This window comes from Lethenteron reissneri, chromosome 45 (genome assembly GCF_015708825.2).
Source record: "Lethenteron reissneri isolate LAM-NWPU_2019-01 chromosome 45, ASM1570882v1, whole genome shotgun sequence".
In the NCBI taxonomy this organism is placed as follows: domain Eukaryota; kingdom Metazoa; phylum Chordata; class Hyperoartia; order Petromyzontiformes; family Petromyzontidae; genus Lethenteron; species Lethenteron reissneri.
The window spans coordinates 693,044-710,163 of NC_083823.1; the positions used below are offsets into that span (position 1 = coordinate 693,044).

Below are 17,120 nucleotides of genomic sequence, written 5' to 3' on the forward strand. Positions count from 1 at the left end.
ATCTCGGTTAACCCCACCTGTTACCTTTACCCCAGATACATCTCCTTCTCTGATTAGTTGTTACTTAACCGTGCCTGTACCCGTGATTCCCCTTCCAGGCCAGCAGGTGTCACACTGTCATTACACATCTGTGTATTTTATCCTTACGTTTTTGAGCCAGCTGGCCAGTATTTGGCAAAACTTAGCCCCACTTTCCACCCAGATAACTGGAGAGCACAGGCGAAGTGTTTCTAACCTAACATTACAACTAACAATAACGTATTTAATAATCAGTTAAGAGACAAACAACATATATACTATGTCAAAGAGTAATTAAAATAATGTTATAATTGTGTTATTAGTGTCTTATTCACAGGAAAAATTATCCATTTGGAACTTCATGCTACCAATAATGGCAGTTAGGAATTTAGCCATATTACGGTGAAAACCAAATTTCATGAGAAATTTATTTTGTGACCGGAATGAGACTATCATCTTACTACACTTGAGAACCTGGTTTATTGATGGGTGGCTAAAACCCACATTCGAACACAGGACCTTGGTGGTGATGGCTTGATGCTCTGTTCACAGAGCAATCTGGCTACCTGCTGCTTATACATATTCCTGTCCGAGTGTTATCCTCTCCATAATAGAGTTTTTTTGAGTTTGATCGCGTTAATATAAATACGTCATTCAACCCGCCACCACCACCACCTGACACAGCCAATTAAGGTTTGTCAGGTAAACAAAACGTGGCAATTGGTTACTATTCTTTGGGTCTTTCGGTAAAGTCACGTAGATAGGTTCAAAGAAAAGAACAAAAAACTAGGACGTTTTGATCGCAACACAAGCAATGAACGCTTGTGTTGCGATCAAAACGTCCTAGTTTTTTGTTTTTTTCTTTGAACCTATCGACTTCTTCACTTTACCGAAAGACCCAAAGAATTTGAATTCCTGCAGTCATGAAAGCTTTAAGTCAAAATTAGTTCCTAGTTCAGCACTAACCGGTTGGGCTGGAGAGTAAGCCCACACAATTTACAATTCGAGTACCGTGGCATTTCTCTGGTAATTACAAGCAGCCTCTCGTCCGCGAGCATTCTTCTGGGTACTCAAGTGTTGTCCTCCCAAGGTACTTGGTTGCTGAACGTGCTTGCTGGTTACAGCCGATTTGCGTGCATCCCCCGCTTGGCTGCCCTGCGCAACCCCGCCTTCCCCCCCCCCCATTCGCTCGTGCGAGAAATTCGGACTTGGGCCCACTGCGAAAGATCGCTCTCGGTGTTTCTGGGTAGTTTCTTGGAAATATACAAAAAAATACAGAACTCTTTCAAGGTGGCTTAAATTGCATAAATGTCACAGGCGATGAATCTTCATTGCAAAATTCTTCGAAAGCCAAATTCGTGTGCGTGGAAAGTTATTATTTTGACACGCAAAAGTCGTTTATATAAAGATAGATTTTTATTATGAAAAATGTATTTTTAAATTCGATGTGAAAGTTAAAACGTTGCTATTTCATGGATTGCAATGGCGCGAGTATAAATATGCGTGAATGTGAGCAGGGGGGTGCGGTGCCTTCCTTCGCACCATGCCCATCCAGTTTTTATGCCGTCGTCGTTAAAACGGACGGGAGCGAGCGTCACTCGTTATCCGTGAGAGACGACATGAATTGCTGCGGACCTTCTCATCCGAGCAGTGCACTCTCCGTGGCATATGTGTGCATACTGTATATGGAACTTCTTTCGCACAGTACGGAGCCAACTGTGCCAATCGGATGGTGCGGTGGAGGCTTAAGGGTTGTGAAATACGCTGGACGTTTTTTTGCCAATTTACCCAGAATTGGAGCCCCACCAAGGATCATCTGTTGTACGACGACATAATTCACTGTTAAGACACGTTTAGGAAGGAGGTTAAAAAAAATGTTCAGGCTGGCCGTAAACTTTTACGAACCTTGTTAGTCGCGTAGTCTGTTACTGCCACCGCTACAAATGTTTATCTCGTCATATATTTATATACAAATGTGGGGTTGAACAGTAGCAGAGTGGTTAACACGTGCTCTGAACTCGGTGACCAGAGTTTTATTCCTGGATTTAAATCACATCGGTGATTAAGTGATTTTGGAACCAGTCCTGGACTTCCCCTCTGTTCCCCAACCCACATTGACCGGCGTGGTGGAGTTTGCCCAAACAACCATCAAGACCAAAACGGTTTGAGGCCATCCATCCAGCAGTCGCATGACAAAGGACTGTCAGTTTCACATTTATTATTATTTTATCTCGCTATTATTAACGACGTTTTGAACGTAGATTTGTTCGGTTGATGTCTCTGACCGTTGGAAACTATAAAAGCCGAGAGGTGTTTACCCTTACCGTTTGTCGCTCGCTCATAGCCTCGGTATGTAGCACACGTGGGCACGCACAGGTTTTCGCGCCTCTGATGAGGAACAGATTTATTTCTCCGAGGCAGATGTGCGTCGCTTCTGACCGCTCCCCCGCGGCTACTAAAGCAATAGATTTGTGGCGCTGTGGTGGGCAGCTGTTGAGGAGGGGGGGGGGGGACAACCGGCTGATTGCTTGCGCTGTCGCACTGCAGCAGCAGCGGCGGCGGTGCCTCCGTGTAAACCACAAGCCCCATGGTGGTGTGAAGGCCCTCGGGGTCCGGGGTGTGGGGGCAACGGCTGGTGGATTGCGTGGATTTGTGAGACTCCAAAAAGCCGCTGGGCTGCGAGTGTGGGGGGGTGGACGTTGTCATCATTAAGGGTGTAACGACGCATCGCTTTCCTTTGTTTAAAGTTGATTTCACTGCAATAATGTTAGACACACACGGCATCGAAGCCTTATTTTCTGTGCTTGCTATACATGCATCGTATCGTGCGTGTGAAAAATCAACGATGGAATTCGTATGTTCGGTGCATTTTGCATGACCCATGCAGCCGCCTGGAGTGCTGCAGTGCCCTGCAATGTGGTGGAAAACAAAAAAGACCGCGTGACTTGAACCGTGACCCTGAAATGTGGAAAGTTATTGAATCACAAGGGGGGGGGGGACAAATTGTTACAGGGTTAATGCCTGGAGAGTGGGGGGCATGAACCCATCTGTGCAGACTATTGAGTGGCACATGGTTTGTTCTGCTTATTTGTTTTCCACAGCAAGCAAAACACTCCTTAATTTGGAACTGGACAAATATTCTGATGAGGACAATCCTGGAAACGAGTTGAGACTCGGGTGTGACTTTCTTTGGGGGAAAATGAATTGGATCGAGTAATACTATGGGTGTTTTTGTGCAGTCATTGTTGGTTGGACAAACCATCAACTCGATAAATTCGAGATTTCTGTTTTAATCTCGGGTGACCAACGCTCTCATTCGAACCCAGGAGTTCAGCGGTGCGCTCACAATCTTCACGGCGTCGTTCGTTGATGTTGGGATGCCACGGTGGCTTTGGCGGGGTTTGACGAGGAGTGGGACTGCAAGGCGGCATTTTGCACGAGCAGCAGCCACGCAGTCTACTTGACCCCAGGGCATTGACGCCTTGTGGCGTTGCCGCGTGCAAACTGCCCCCTCCTGGAGACGCGACGGAAATTCTCGCGATATCCTTCACCGGTCTGTCACGGGCGTGCGCCGACGCCGAGGGTCGGTTTGCCAGAGAGACGTTGCCAATTGCCGAGTTGGGCAAGGCAACCGTATTGAAAGGAAATCGGAACAAAAACACGATTTGGGCTGTGACGGTTGCACCTGAAGACGGAAGCTTGTGTTGCCTCCGAAACGTCGTGATTTTTATTTTATTTTACTTTTATTAATTTTAATTTTTTACCTACGTGACTTTACCGAAAAAACCTAAGAATATGAGTAGCAGAGCAGCACACCATCCACAAGCCACCTAAAGCATGGCGACCCTTGCACCGAAGAGGGATGTACCGTAATGATTGTTGACCCTTTCCCATTCCAATGACGCACCGTGTGAAACTAAAATGAAGTCGGAAGACGTACCGAGGCTCCCACAAGGCCATGCGAGAGGGCGTGTGGCACAGTTTGGCGCCAACTATCATAGTGCGGTCGTGTCGCTCCGGTTCTCTGCAGTGAGTACAGTACAATGTGTGTTTTGAAAACAATGGCGCTATGCCTCTGAATAAAATTAAACGTTAACCGCTTGCGCGTTCCGTGTTTTCAGCGGTGAACGGGACACGCACCCTGCAGCTTGCAGACGTCTCGGAATGAGGAAAGGGTTGATTGGTTGGGGTGTGGGGCTGATTGGAATGTAGATGAAATGAGAAGCGGTATGAAAATTTGGGAATGCTACCCAATTTTTCAACGACTAAGCACATAGGGCCTTGAACGAGTCCTGCTCTGATATCGCACGAGGGAGGTCTGGCTCGCAAAGCTCGCGCTTCGCCTCGTCACCTCCGAGGATCTGCTCTTGATCAAGTCCAGGTTTGACCCCCATATGTCAAAAAACAAGTTGCCTGCGTTTAGCGAGTTCCATTGTGTCGGGGACAAAGCCACCACACAAAACGATTGCCTAAAAGGGCAAAACTGAAATTGCTACAGCATGTGCGTTTGATTTTGGCAAACGCCGACGAGCAGAAATGCGTGTCAGAAAAGGGATGAAAATAAATGCTTGCCTCAGCAACTGAATAGTGCCTTGGACAGGCAAGAGGGATTTCTTCACATACAGCAAGATTAGTTCTGCGTTGTCTCTCCTCGTGGCTGTGCTTCCGGGAAGCAAGGGAGTGCTTCCTGGAATGGAGTAGAGCAGTGCCTTGCTGCTGACGCGATGCCGGTCGTGAAGGTCGGGCTGGATACAGGATTAAAATCCTATCGCGTGAACGAGAGCGACGCTCTACGGCAGCGACAAGTCGCAAGACTCGGCCCGGTGGAGGAATCGACCACCTTGCAATCGGTGCGGTCGTTCCGGATATTTAAATAATTGTTGAATTCTCACCCCTGGTTTTGTTTGATCCTGTTATGCAGCATTTTAGAGCCTCAGGGCGCAAAATAAAATGTAAACCGAGGTGATTGGTAGCGATGACACGAGCGGTTCAGAATGGGAGTTGGGTAATGCATATTCGAGTTTCTCTGAAAACATCTCGCTAGTCCGTCAAGTGGTAATGCAGTACAGATGTGCAGGCTCTGGATCCTCACCGTTAACGGTTTATGTTTTGTTGTGCCATTACCAACATTGTAAAAACACACGGATAATAAAATAATAATAATTTCCATCCCTTTGTCAATCCACTGCTGGGTAAAGCCTCCCAATTCTCGGTCCGTCATGGTTTTTTTTTATCATTCACCATGCTTGTCGGTGCACGTTGCTGAAGGGCACGGTGCCAGGCTGGATCGGATATCACTCGCACCATACATCGGCATACGGTGCTCATCGGAGATGCGGAGGAAGGGCAACAAACTAAACATTAAAAGCAGTCCCGAAGAAATGAGTTTCAATCGAGATTAACAAACACACAGCTCCAGTGGCTTCTTCATATCAAAAGGAAGAGCGTTCCAGACGGCCGCAGAAGCACATCTGAAAGCGCACAATGCGGTGACCGTCTTTGTTCGATGGTCAGCCAAAAGCTCCTGCTGTGAGGATGACCGGAGTTTTTGTGATGATGGTTTAAGCTTCTTGACGAGAACAGCAGCGAGGTGTTGTTGTTTATTTGTGGCAAGCACTTTGTGTGTGACGAGTGCGACCTTACAACGCATTCGTTGGGCATCCGGAAGCCAATGCAGCTCGGCAAGCGCTGGATGGATATGGTCGGATCCTGCAGCACCCGTCACGACACGTGCCAAACAATATTGAGCCTTGTTAATATTATTGCCGCACCACCGTGTTGGCCATGTCACGCCTCATTCGTGGTCTGTGTCGTAGAGCCCTGATATGGAAATTGCAGGACCTGACCACGTTTTGCACTTGGCGATCAAACGACATATTCTGGTTGAGTGGTGTCGTGGCTCTTTAGACGAGGTAGAGGTGTTTGTCACAGCCCCGAACCCGGGGAAGCCGCATCCGGAATAATTTGTACGTCCCTCTTCACTGACTGACGTTAGCCGTGGCTGACAATCGAAACACGCAGCGTGCAGAAAGCAACTGCTACACTAGCGAAAAGAGTCGGCAGGCCGAGAGCGGGCGTCGTGTGCTCTCATTCCTGCCTCTGGAGGAGACTATTATTTCAATCCCGACGACCGAGACGGTGATTTGAGTTGAGGTTCAAGAGAGAGATGACCGGTCCCTGTGTGGCAGAGCTGCCAATGCAACAGACACACAAGTGAATAAGTAACATCAACTTGATTATATTTGATGGCTGTCTGTCGTTGCTGCATGATTAGGGCTTTTATCTTCAGGAGATGTATGTCTTGTTTTATATCTGTTTATGTGACGGGCTTCCTGCACGTGGCTTGGTATGGTCATTTTGCCAATAAATGTGCTGTGGGTTTTTTCTAATTGTTGTGTTTGCAAAAAATGTCGAATTAGTATTTTTTTTAACCACCTCATGAAAGTTCTCTCTAATTAGTGAACCCTCCCCAGCACCACCACACCAAATCAAAATCCGCCGGTGGTAACCACAGCACACGAGCAAGATTTATTTCCCCTTGAGTGTTTGTACTGACGCGATGGAATCTGTTGGCGTTAAAAAGATCCAAATGGAAACAACCAAAAGACCGCTGCCAGTGTTCGCACTATTATTGTCCCCCCTAAACAGGAAAGGCCCAGCCTGTCGGGCCGTGGTGGCGTGTTTGGTAAAAAAAAATTATCTGACGAGTGACCTACACGATCTGGAAAATTGGGTTTATTAAATGCACGTTTCTACCCCATGTAGTGACATTAAAATCGAACAAAAGCAGGGAGGTGGACGGGTGCCTTAAGGGCTCGGAGATGCCGAGTCAGCACTGCTGAGATCCTGGGTATAAATCAACTTTGTTTTTTCTGGTTTTTGTTGCCAGCATCCACAGTTGTGGTCCATATTAATGTATTGTAGCAAACCTTTAGGCTGCCTGGGATGAAACTGGGCACTTTAAGTGTAGCAAGTTTACGGTACGCACACTTGGTCACCAAAGACTGCATAAACAATATATACAATGCGGTGAGTCCTCGCTTAACTCGTGTTCAGACACCTGATTAGCATGGTTGGCTATGTACAGTGCGAAAGAAGTTCTACATACACAACACTTTCACTATAACGTTCTTCCATTTGCGAACGCTTGTCGTAACGCGGAACACGCACCGCTACTCCACGTGACGCAACCGTCAAAACGCGATTTCTGAGCGGTCGTCGACGAGCTACTTGGGCTGAGCGGCTGGGCGACACGGTGATCAAGTGCACGCAATGAAGCAGGGACGTGGCGGCGTCACCTCCGTCGTGTGTCCCGCCGTCTTGCTGCGTGTGTGTGTGCGCACATCGTATCGCGCCAAATTTTATCGTTAGATTTCTATGGGGAAATAGTTTTTGCATTCCGTGACACTTTTGAGGAATGCATCTCCCGCGTTAAAAGAGGACGTGTGGGATTCAATTGGAATTTTTAATTAATTCCGCAAAAGTCTTAGCACTGAGCATTACAAAATAAAGAAATATTTTTTTACTGCCATGCGAAGTGCAACACCTCCAGTGTGGATAAGCGGTCACTTGCAGGGGATGTCAGGAGTAGTTCTGCTATATCACCTTCCACGGGCCATTTTCTTACCCGACGGGTTATGCAATGCTCTCAGAGTTTTGAATGTACACGTCTTCTCACGTTGCGATTACAATAGCATCATTGCATAATAAATTTTGAATAAGACGCTGAGACCTGCGGTTTTTTAATATCACGCAGAGTAACTGCAAACCGGGCCGTCGGTTGTCGCGATGCCGTGCTGTGCCGCCGTGACGCCCCTCTCGCCTCTCACCTCGTCGTGTGATTTGTGTTGCTGCTCGCGGCAGGACGAGGAGGAGGAGATCAAGCTGGAGATCAACATGCTGAAGAAGTACTCGCACCACCGCAACATCGCCACCTACTACGGGGCCTTCATCAAGAAGAGCCCTCCGGGGCACGATGACCAGCTCTGGGTGAGGTGGTGTGCAGCCTGGCGCCTGTTTAGCGCTGGCGGGGAACGCCGAGGTCCAAAGCATTGAGGAGGGTGGTGAGGGGTGGGGGAGACCTTTCCCAGAAAACAGTTTTCATCTTGTAGACACAGACCTCGCCTGTGTCTCGATCTGTCGTTCTACAACAGTTTGGAGCTTTGTTTATGCGTCAACAGTCGGTGTGGTGGAGTAGTGTGGGTACACCCACGTCTTCCAAGATGTTTAGCCAAGGTAAAAAACACCTTATTCATACTGCCGAGTGGACAGACAGGGGGAGGTATTTAACACTTTCCCCTTGTATCGGCTGCTTCGATGGGGTATTAAACTGGTTACTATTGCAGGTCCAGTGTATTAACCGTGAAACCACCAAAGTATCTTATTACTCCTTAATAAACTAAAATTATCTTTTTTTTTACCAGGTAAGGCCCACTGAGCTAAATAGCTCATTTTCAGAAGCGTCCTGGCCACAAGTCATAGCCCAGCGAAGTGGCTTATCACGTGGAAATGTACAGCAGCCAAATACTCTAAAAGTATGTTGATTCAAAATGTGGAGGGAAAAACCAGAGGTAAAATCCACGCGACCACTGGGAGAACATGCAAACTTCAAATATACAGGCGTCTAGGGTGGGGATCAAACCTACTACCTGCTGTATACCAGGCGAGGTATTTAACGTCTCGCCACCACGGTGCTTTGACAAAGCTTTAGACTGGTGTAGGGTAGTAATAAAATAATAAAAATAAAACATAATAAAATAATTCTCACGACGTTTCGGCTACAACGCAAGCAGCCGTCACTGCCAAGCTCCTAGCTCCTAGCTTGGCAGTGTCTCATTCTTCACCTGAAGACGGCTGCTTGCGTTGTAGCCGAAACGTCGTGAGAATTATTTTATTATGTTTTATTTTTATTATTTTATTACTTCCCTTCTACGTGACTTTACTGAAAAAACCAAGAAGATGAATCCCTGCAGTCACGAAAGCTTTAAATCGAAATAGTGTAGGGTAGCCCGCAACATGCAATCGGTGTTGCTGCACAAGAAGTGTTTGTTTTGGGTTGCATTTCGCTTAAAGATATAATAATGCTCATAGTAAAGTATGTTGTATGCACACACTGCTGGCCAAGCGAGCGGTTGTGATTGATGTCCCATAAACGTTACGTTGTCGTGCACAAATGCAAAACACTCGCCACGAACACCATCTTGGCACAATGGTCTCGCTTGCCATATCAAGTTGTGCAATAGCCATTTGGATAGGCCAAGAAGAAAGGCCACTGCCCAAAGCATTAGCATGTGTGTATGTATATATATTATATTTTAAAAAATCATAAACTCTATTAAATTGGCAATTTCACAAAACATCATTCCTACGATGTAACCGTTTCACATAACACAGTGTGTTTGACAAAAGGTGGAGAGCTGTTTTTAATTATGCACGACAAGTTAATGTTCTAGGATACTGCGGGGGTTGATATTGAGGTATCGTAGTTTATTCTTTTTTGCTTTAATTCGCTCCTGGTTCAGATGGGGGCTGCCCTCGGTCACGTGGAGCCTCGGCTTTCTCCGGCCTCCCAATGCCACCGATCGCCGAGTCAATCTTAACGATGAGCAACTCCCGTTTGGGGAGTCGCGGAACGTGGATGCGGAGAGGGTTGTCTCGGGGCCTTCCGCCGCCTGCCTGTAACCCGTTTCTAACCGCCCGACACGGAGCCCGCACGGAGCCCGCACGGAGCCCGCACGGAGCCCGCACGGAGCGCGTGCGGAGCCCGCACGGAGCGCGTGCGGAGCCCGCACGGAGCGCGTGCGGAGCCCGCACGGAGCGCGTGCGTGCGTGAGGCTCACTCTTGTCTTCTGCCGATTTTCGGCGGCCCTTAGCTGGTGATGGAGTTCTGCGGCGCGGGCTCTGTGACCGACCTGGTGAAGAACACAAAGGGCAACTCGCTCAAGGAGGACTGGATCGCCTACATCTGCAGAGAGATCCTGCGGGTAACAGCAGCAAGCACGGTGCCACCCACTGAAGTTCCCCCCCCCGTCCCCAGAGATGGAACTCTTAGTGCCATATTGTTCAGAATCAGAATATTTGTTTCTACTGCAGGAGGAGGAATCTATAAAGCTCTTTTTCACAGATGTCCAGTAGGGGCACGGGGTCAGAACGTTACAACAATAAACAAACACGACAGGAGTGCAAAGTATAGGAAAGGTAAACAAATAAAAAAATATATACAAGTAAAACGAAATTACTCCTCTTACCCGGTAAAGCCCACTGAGGCATTAACTTACATTTCAGAAGTGATCTGGCCATAAATGATAGCTCAACAAAGTGGATTATCGTGTGGAAATTCTAAATCTTGAGGTAAAAACCGGAGGACCCGGAGGAAAAAAAATTCACGAGACCACGTGGTGAACATGCAAATTCCATATATACAAACGTCAGGTTCGTCATGGAACCCCTGACCTCCTGTATATCGGGCGATGTTCGTCACGACTCTGCTACAGCTCGTCCTCTCACGTGACTTGGCTCGGTCTTGGGCCGCTCATGTTGGTTTCAAACACGCACGATCAACTCGGCCATGGGGTGGCTTAGGCTCGGCTCACGGAAATTCTGAGCGTGGCTGGGACTTTGTGGAGTGTCGACTCAAGTTAAGCACAACTTTGAGCCGGCTCGCTTCAGAATACCGAATAAGAATCTTTAATTGAAATCTTGGAAGAATCCGATCTATGAAGCTCTTTTTTACAGATGTCCAACAGGGGAGGGTCCGCAAGTTACTTTCAGAGCCAAGCCGTGACTAAGAATATGGGCCCTTGTCCCCATAGGTTGGCGCATCGAGCCTACCAGACCAACTTAAATATGTCTATGAAACGCTGATAGACCCACACCTCGCGGTTTTTCTGTCCCGGACTCGTGTTCTTACCACAACAATAATAATAATAAAATAGAAGATGGACCTTCGTGTCCAATATGCGCCTCTCCGCCGGGTTTGAGACCAAGTTCTCACTGAACCTCACTTCCCTCTGTTGTCTCTCGAGAGGTCGTCACGGAAATCCAGCACGCACCGCCAACGCTTTCCGCTTGACCGCGTTAAAAACTGAACGCCCCTTGGTACAAACTTAATGCGTCTTTCAAGGACCGTTGCTTCGTCTTGTCATCATCGGCGATTAGTTTGTTGTCCTTCCCCCGTAACCTGATTAACACCGTTGGCTACGTATGGTCCAAAAGAAGTTCAATGTACATCACCACCATCTGCTTTTAGGTTTTGTCCTTGTTATGCACTTGACATGTCTTTCAAGCACCACTCTCGCAATCCCTCACGGACACCATCTGGCTTTGGGTCTTCCCTTTGGTCACAAACCTCTGGGTGCCACTCCAGTGCCTGTCTCCGTAACCTGCCCTCCTCCATCCTGCACACATGTCCTACCCATGTTAATAACAAGTTGGGTGTGTTAGCACATTGGCAATATTACACAGCCCCGTTTTGGCAATTCTCCGCACTCCGAGCAGCGCTCGGGATAATTGACCGCTGCGCTGTGGTGCTCCGGGTTCTCAATCATCCCTCATGGCCCCTATATCGGCCTCTCCCCAAACCGTAGACAACAGTCGTCATGATGAGCCCTCTCCTTCCAGCAGCCTGTTATGTTGACCATACATATTTACAAAGACTTTATTTAAAGCCAGATTAAAGTTTATTTTGTAATTAAAATACATTTTATGCTCTGACAAATACTTTTGTCGGCAGGGTAATCCATTTACAGATACCCCACTAATATATAATGATCTTCTTTCATCCGAACAGGTAATTGCATTATCATTGGATTATTGTTTCAGTGGAGCATGGACCGTCCTGTATAAATATGTCAACCTTACAGTTAGTTATTCTACTCATTACTTCCCTCCACATTTAAAAACATGCGTTTTAGAATATTAGGCTGAAATAAATGTCCACATGATTAGCCACTTCTTGAGCTGAAGTTTGTGGCCAGGTCGCTTCTAAAAAAGAGCTATACAGCTCGGTGGACCTTACCTGGTAAAATGAAAAAATTGTTTTAATATTCACGACCTCTTGACGATCAAGACTAATTATCAAATCACTAAAAAAAATGTAAAAGCTACCGCTTTCTTTCCGCACAAATCACAAATCCACTCGCACCGCACGTGACGAATTTTCGCAACGTTCGACCGCGCTCCCCGACCTCGCCAGTTCACCGGCGGCGTGGCTGTGTGTGCGTGCGTCTCGACCACGCAGGGCCTGTCCCACCTGCACGCCCACCGGGTCATCCACCGCGACATCAAGGGACAGAACGTGCTGCTCACCGAGAACGCCGAAGTCAAACTGGGTGAGCCCCCCCCCCACTACCCGCTCGCTCGCCACCCCTGGCCCGTAGCTGTGGCTTGCTTCTGGCGGGATTTGCTGTCGCTATTTGCCCGTCGCGTTCAACGTTCGCTGCCGTTGAAGTTTGCCGTCGAGGGCGGTCGGTATAACATTCCAGTCGCTTCGAATTTTCCCAAGGCGGATTGATATCTGGAGTTGTTGATTAACATTATTAAATAATGAACCATAAACCTTGGCTTGTTTGTTACATTTCCGTGCGGCGCTCTTTAAGTGCACTTTATTGAACATTGCCGCAGAGTACTAGGTGTGTTTTTAGCAACGTATTGATTCCTGGCGGGCCCATTATTTCATCCGAGGAAAAAATTGATGAGCAATGGGAACAAATGCAAGCGTACACGCGCATACAAACAGGATGACAGTATAACCACATGGTGGGCGTTCACAAACACCATTTCGCTATTGCCACACAAAGACAAACATCCCCCATATAGACTTACCAGACTGTTGTGTCTAGTGCTGTTCGCGAGTGCCTAATGAAGGCCAACACGGCGCACGAGGAGGGTGGGTGGCCAACACTACTCCCAGCTGCCTTTGTCTCCCCAGTGGCGATATTTACATTCCACACCAGGTACTCATTTGAAGCTGAGTCGACCTGGTGGAGGCACAGGACCCATTCAGTTAATCGTCACCGGTGTTGGTCGTGAGCGGGAATCTAACCCGGCGTGTTGGATTGATAGCGCAGCGTGCTAACCACTGCACGACCACTCCCCACACACACACACATCCCCATTGACATGCACATGTGAACTTGTTCCCTTACACGAACTTAGGATGAGCAGCGTCATTGAATCGGCCTTGAAAGCCTCGCGTGAGCATTACAATGCGTGAAAGTGATCACTCGCCACTGATATTTTACATTGTTAGAAATTGAACCCATGTGACTGGAATTGTGGTGTCCGTGCGCAAACCACTGCGAACCACCACTTCTCGTACAATAATGCACAACAAAGACAATTTACTGGGTCTGCATGCTGAACAAGCACTTGTCAGGGCTGGTGAGGCATAGCAGTTGGTGAGCGCACACCAACTCGTGCACAATTTACGCTGCGGGTGCACCCACACGAGGACGCAAACTCAGAAGGTCACCACCACGTACGTTTAGGCCTGTGCGGCCTGGTTTTTTCCGTGTTGTATTTTTACACCGAGTGGCACTTAGTCCGCTCGAGGGATGTGACATTTTGCCATCCCAGCAAATAACGCCCCGCACTTGAAAATTAATGAGTGAGTGAGCGAGTGAGTGAGTGAGCGAGCGTCTGCCAGGGGATTGCTGACACAGCCGGTCGTGTCTTCTTTAATACATGCATCCCGCCTGCGCCACGCAGAAGTCGCAGAGTCCCCGAGAATTAACTCGCCCGAGAGCCTGAACAGCTGTGACCACCAACGCTGCCTGCGCTCCACCCATAATTTACCGGCGAAACGTCGCAGGACTTGAATTGTAAACGTTGTGAGTTTACTCTCCAACACACTGGTAGCTGAACTAGTAACTAATTGCCACGTTTTATTTACGTGACAAACCTTACTAATTGGCTGTGTCGGGTGGTGACGAGTTTAACGACATTTATGCGATCAAACCCAATAAGAACCTTTTGTGGATAATATTGGTTGCGAAAGCCTACTACGACATGTTAAACTGACTTTACCCTCGCCTTCATCTCCACCCCCTCTCTCTCCCTCTCTCGGCCTCTTCCCCCACGCCGCCACCTCCGCCACCCCCCTTGTATCCCTCTTCCTCGCTCAGTCGATTTTGGCGTGAGCGCTCAGCTGGACCGCACGGTCGGCCGCAGGAACACGTTCATCGGGACGCCCTACTGGATGGCGCCCGAGGTGATCGCCTGCGACGAGAACCCGGACGCCACCTACGACTACAGAGTACGTCGTGCAACCAACTGAACGATGTCCCCGTGGTGTTTTGTTTGGTGGTGGGATATTCACCTGGCTGGTGGTGGTGGGGGGGTAATCGATGGTCTGTGTTTACACCTATCTATCCCTTAACACATGGCACTCAACGTCCTTTAACACGTGCTGATCGGTAGTGGTCCGTGTCCTTTGCTTTAACAAATGCGTATCAGTAATGGATTCTTGAACTCTGGTTATTTTTGTGTTTAGTTTTTTGTCCTTCCCCCGCACTTCCGATTAGCACGGTTGACTACGTACGCTGCAAACTAAGTTCTACATACATTTCGATTTAAAGTTTCGATTTAAAGCTTTCGTGACTGCAGGGATTCATCTTCTTGGTTCTTTCGGTAAAGTCACGTAGAAGGGAAGTAATAAAATAATAAAAATAAAACATAATAAAACAATTCTCACGACGTTTCGGCTACAACGCAAGCAGCCGTCTTCAGGTGAAGAATGAGACAATGCCAAGCTAGGAGCTTATATATAAGCTGCGTTGGAGGTGGAGGAAAGAGCGCCTTAACAAAAGAATGTGCATGTGAAGAGGAATTTAGCATATTCATGGAAAATGCGTAGGAGGTGGGCGGGGGGGTTTCAAAGTCATATTATGCCCATGCATTATGCAGGATCAACAGCACCAAGGGGGGGGTGCAGGGATTAGCAGTAACAAAGGAAAGGAATGTTAATGATATGTAGCTGCAGTTACTCAACCACCACGTAGAAAACTAAAGTATAAACTACATAAAAAACTAAAGTATAAATAGCATAGCACCATCAGTATACTTACCAATCATTGCTTTGTTATTCTCTTGTATCAGTATGGGTTTTCTCCAGCTTCTCAAGTTTCTTTCCCCGTGCCAAACACTCATCGATGGAATTGGCCAAATATCACAGTGTTGGACACTTGTTTCAAAAGAATCCTAACACAGGCAGTCCCCACCTTTACGACGTTAGAACGCGTTCCTGAAAACCCCGTCATAAATCATTGTAAATCGGACCACTGTTTTCCCATAGGCAGTAGAAACATCACTTGCCGATTTGTTTTTATTTTTATCGGCCGTGTCTAACAGAGTTTAAGAGGTAAACATCCTCAGCAACACTTGAGAATAACAAAAGCTCCACGCCAAGTCACGTCGGAAACCAGACTGACTATTCAAATGTGTTCTGAGTCGTGTCGGAAGACGCGTCGTAAATCAAGTTTCCGCATCGTAAATCTATCCATGGTGACGTTAAATAATCGTCGTAAATGTGGATCGTCGTAAACCGCCTGTCTTCAGTGATGGTTTAATGTATATTAAAATCTAATATTGTGAATTGCCAATCGATTACATTGGCGACCGGCGGTTGTCAGTGCCCTTTTCTTTGACGTGATCCTCATTGGAAGTCCGTTCCACATCTTTAATATACTGTTCGCTACAGCACACTCGGCTTTTGGCGCATGTGAACTGGAGCACTCGGATATGTTCTTTCACAAGATTGCCGAGTTTGCATTGCGCATAATTAACGAGCGTGCGGTGGTGTCTGTGTTCGCGTCTCGGTTTCGCATCGCCGATTAATCTCCTCGTGCCGATGTCTCTGCCGCAGAGCGATTTGTGGTCCCTCGGAGTCACCGCGATAGAGATGGCAGAAGGCGCCCCACGTGAGTAAATCGCCAACATCTGAACACCTCCCGTAAAAAAAAGTTGTGATTTACAACCAATTTTATCCCTAATGTTCTATTGGTGTCATGCCAAGAGAGAGTGTCCATTGGATCTCTGGCAGAGCAGTGCAACCCTTTGTTTTTGGGGAACGGACCACAAAAGTGTGTTTTAACAGAGCTACCTCTGAATTCCCATCAAGTGACCTCTGCTGCAGACAATGAGGGGGGCAGCGTTTTTTTGTCTGCTCTAGCAAAGAGCAGTTTTCATCAAATGACAGGCAAACTGAACAGTTGGACCTAAGTGCAGAACCAAATTGTCACCTGATGGTTATTTGGTGAAGTAATGTATGGTCAGGTTGTGACCATCAAATCCTCCATACACTTTAGAAACCTGGATATGCACCGAGCACTGAAACCCAGATTCGAACCTAGGATCTTGGTGGTGCCAGCTCTGCACTCTGACCTCAAACACCAGCAGAAGGGAAGAGGTTGATGCCCTTGAGTAGAGCAATTGACAGCTGAGACCAAGTTGATACCTTGCTTTTCTTGCACTAAGTGTCACGGTGTGACCTCTGTGATAAACCATTTGTGCCAAGTCGGTTCAGGTTCATGCTGCACACTCTCCACTGCCCACAACTGGTTGTCCCTTCTCTATGAGTGGCTTCATAGGCCATAATACTGGCCTGTCACATACCTTAAGCATAGCTTTGTCTCGGTTTCCATTCTGCCTTGCAGCCGCCTACCACCATAAGTCCGTGCCATTCCGTGCTGAAAGTATGCCTTTTCTGGGCTGTCTGTGGCACGTTTATCTCTTCACTCAAGCCCTGGCCCAGCCACACTGCTCGCAAAGAATGCACCCGACGCAACTGGCGTTCCAGCCTTGTGTTTTAGTCGCTGGTATTTCCCACGCGGTTCGACACGGCGTCGGTCCTACTGTGTGCGTGTCAGTGCTGCGATGTGAAGGCTCTTTATTCCCACGTGTCCAGTGATTTTCTTTTCATGTGGCCGTGTCCGTGCACATGTCTGTAATTTAGATGTCACTCAACCAGACACAGCTGGCGCTCACATGTTTAAGCTTTAGTCATTGCTCGTACAAATGTAGCCAAGCTAAAGTGCACTTTGTCAAAACACAAAATAGACTTATTAACAGACCAAGCAACAACTAAACGGTAATAGTTGTTTTTT

At 47.6% G+C, this 17,120-nt stretch overlaps 1 protein-coding gene across 8 annotated transcripts in view; it reads left to right on the top strand.

Moving 5' to 3' along the window:
* The window catches only part of LOC133353788 (mitogen-activated protein kinase kinase kinase kinase 4-like), a 127,779-nt gene that overhangs the window by 51,533 nt on the left and 59,126 nt on the right, over positions 1-17,120 (top strand). For all 8 annotated transcript variants that reach the window (XM_061570193.1, XM_061570197.1, XM_061570194.1 and 5 more), the window contains 5 exons: positions 7,882-8,007; positions 9,891-10,001; positions 12,257-12,347; positions 14,142-14,272; positions 15,881-15,935. In XM_061570193.1, coding sequence (XP_061426177.1) covers positions 7,882-8,007; positions 9,891-10,001; positions 12,257-12,347; positions 14,142-14,272; positions 15,881-15,935 — 514 coding nt within the window. The remainder of the gene's footprint in view (positions 1-7,881; positions 8,008-9,890; positions 10,002-12,256; positions 12,348-14,141; positions 14,273-15,880; positions 15,936-17,120) is intronic.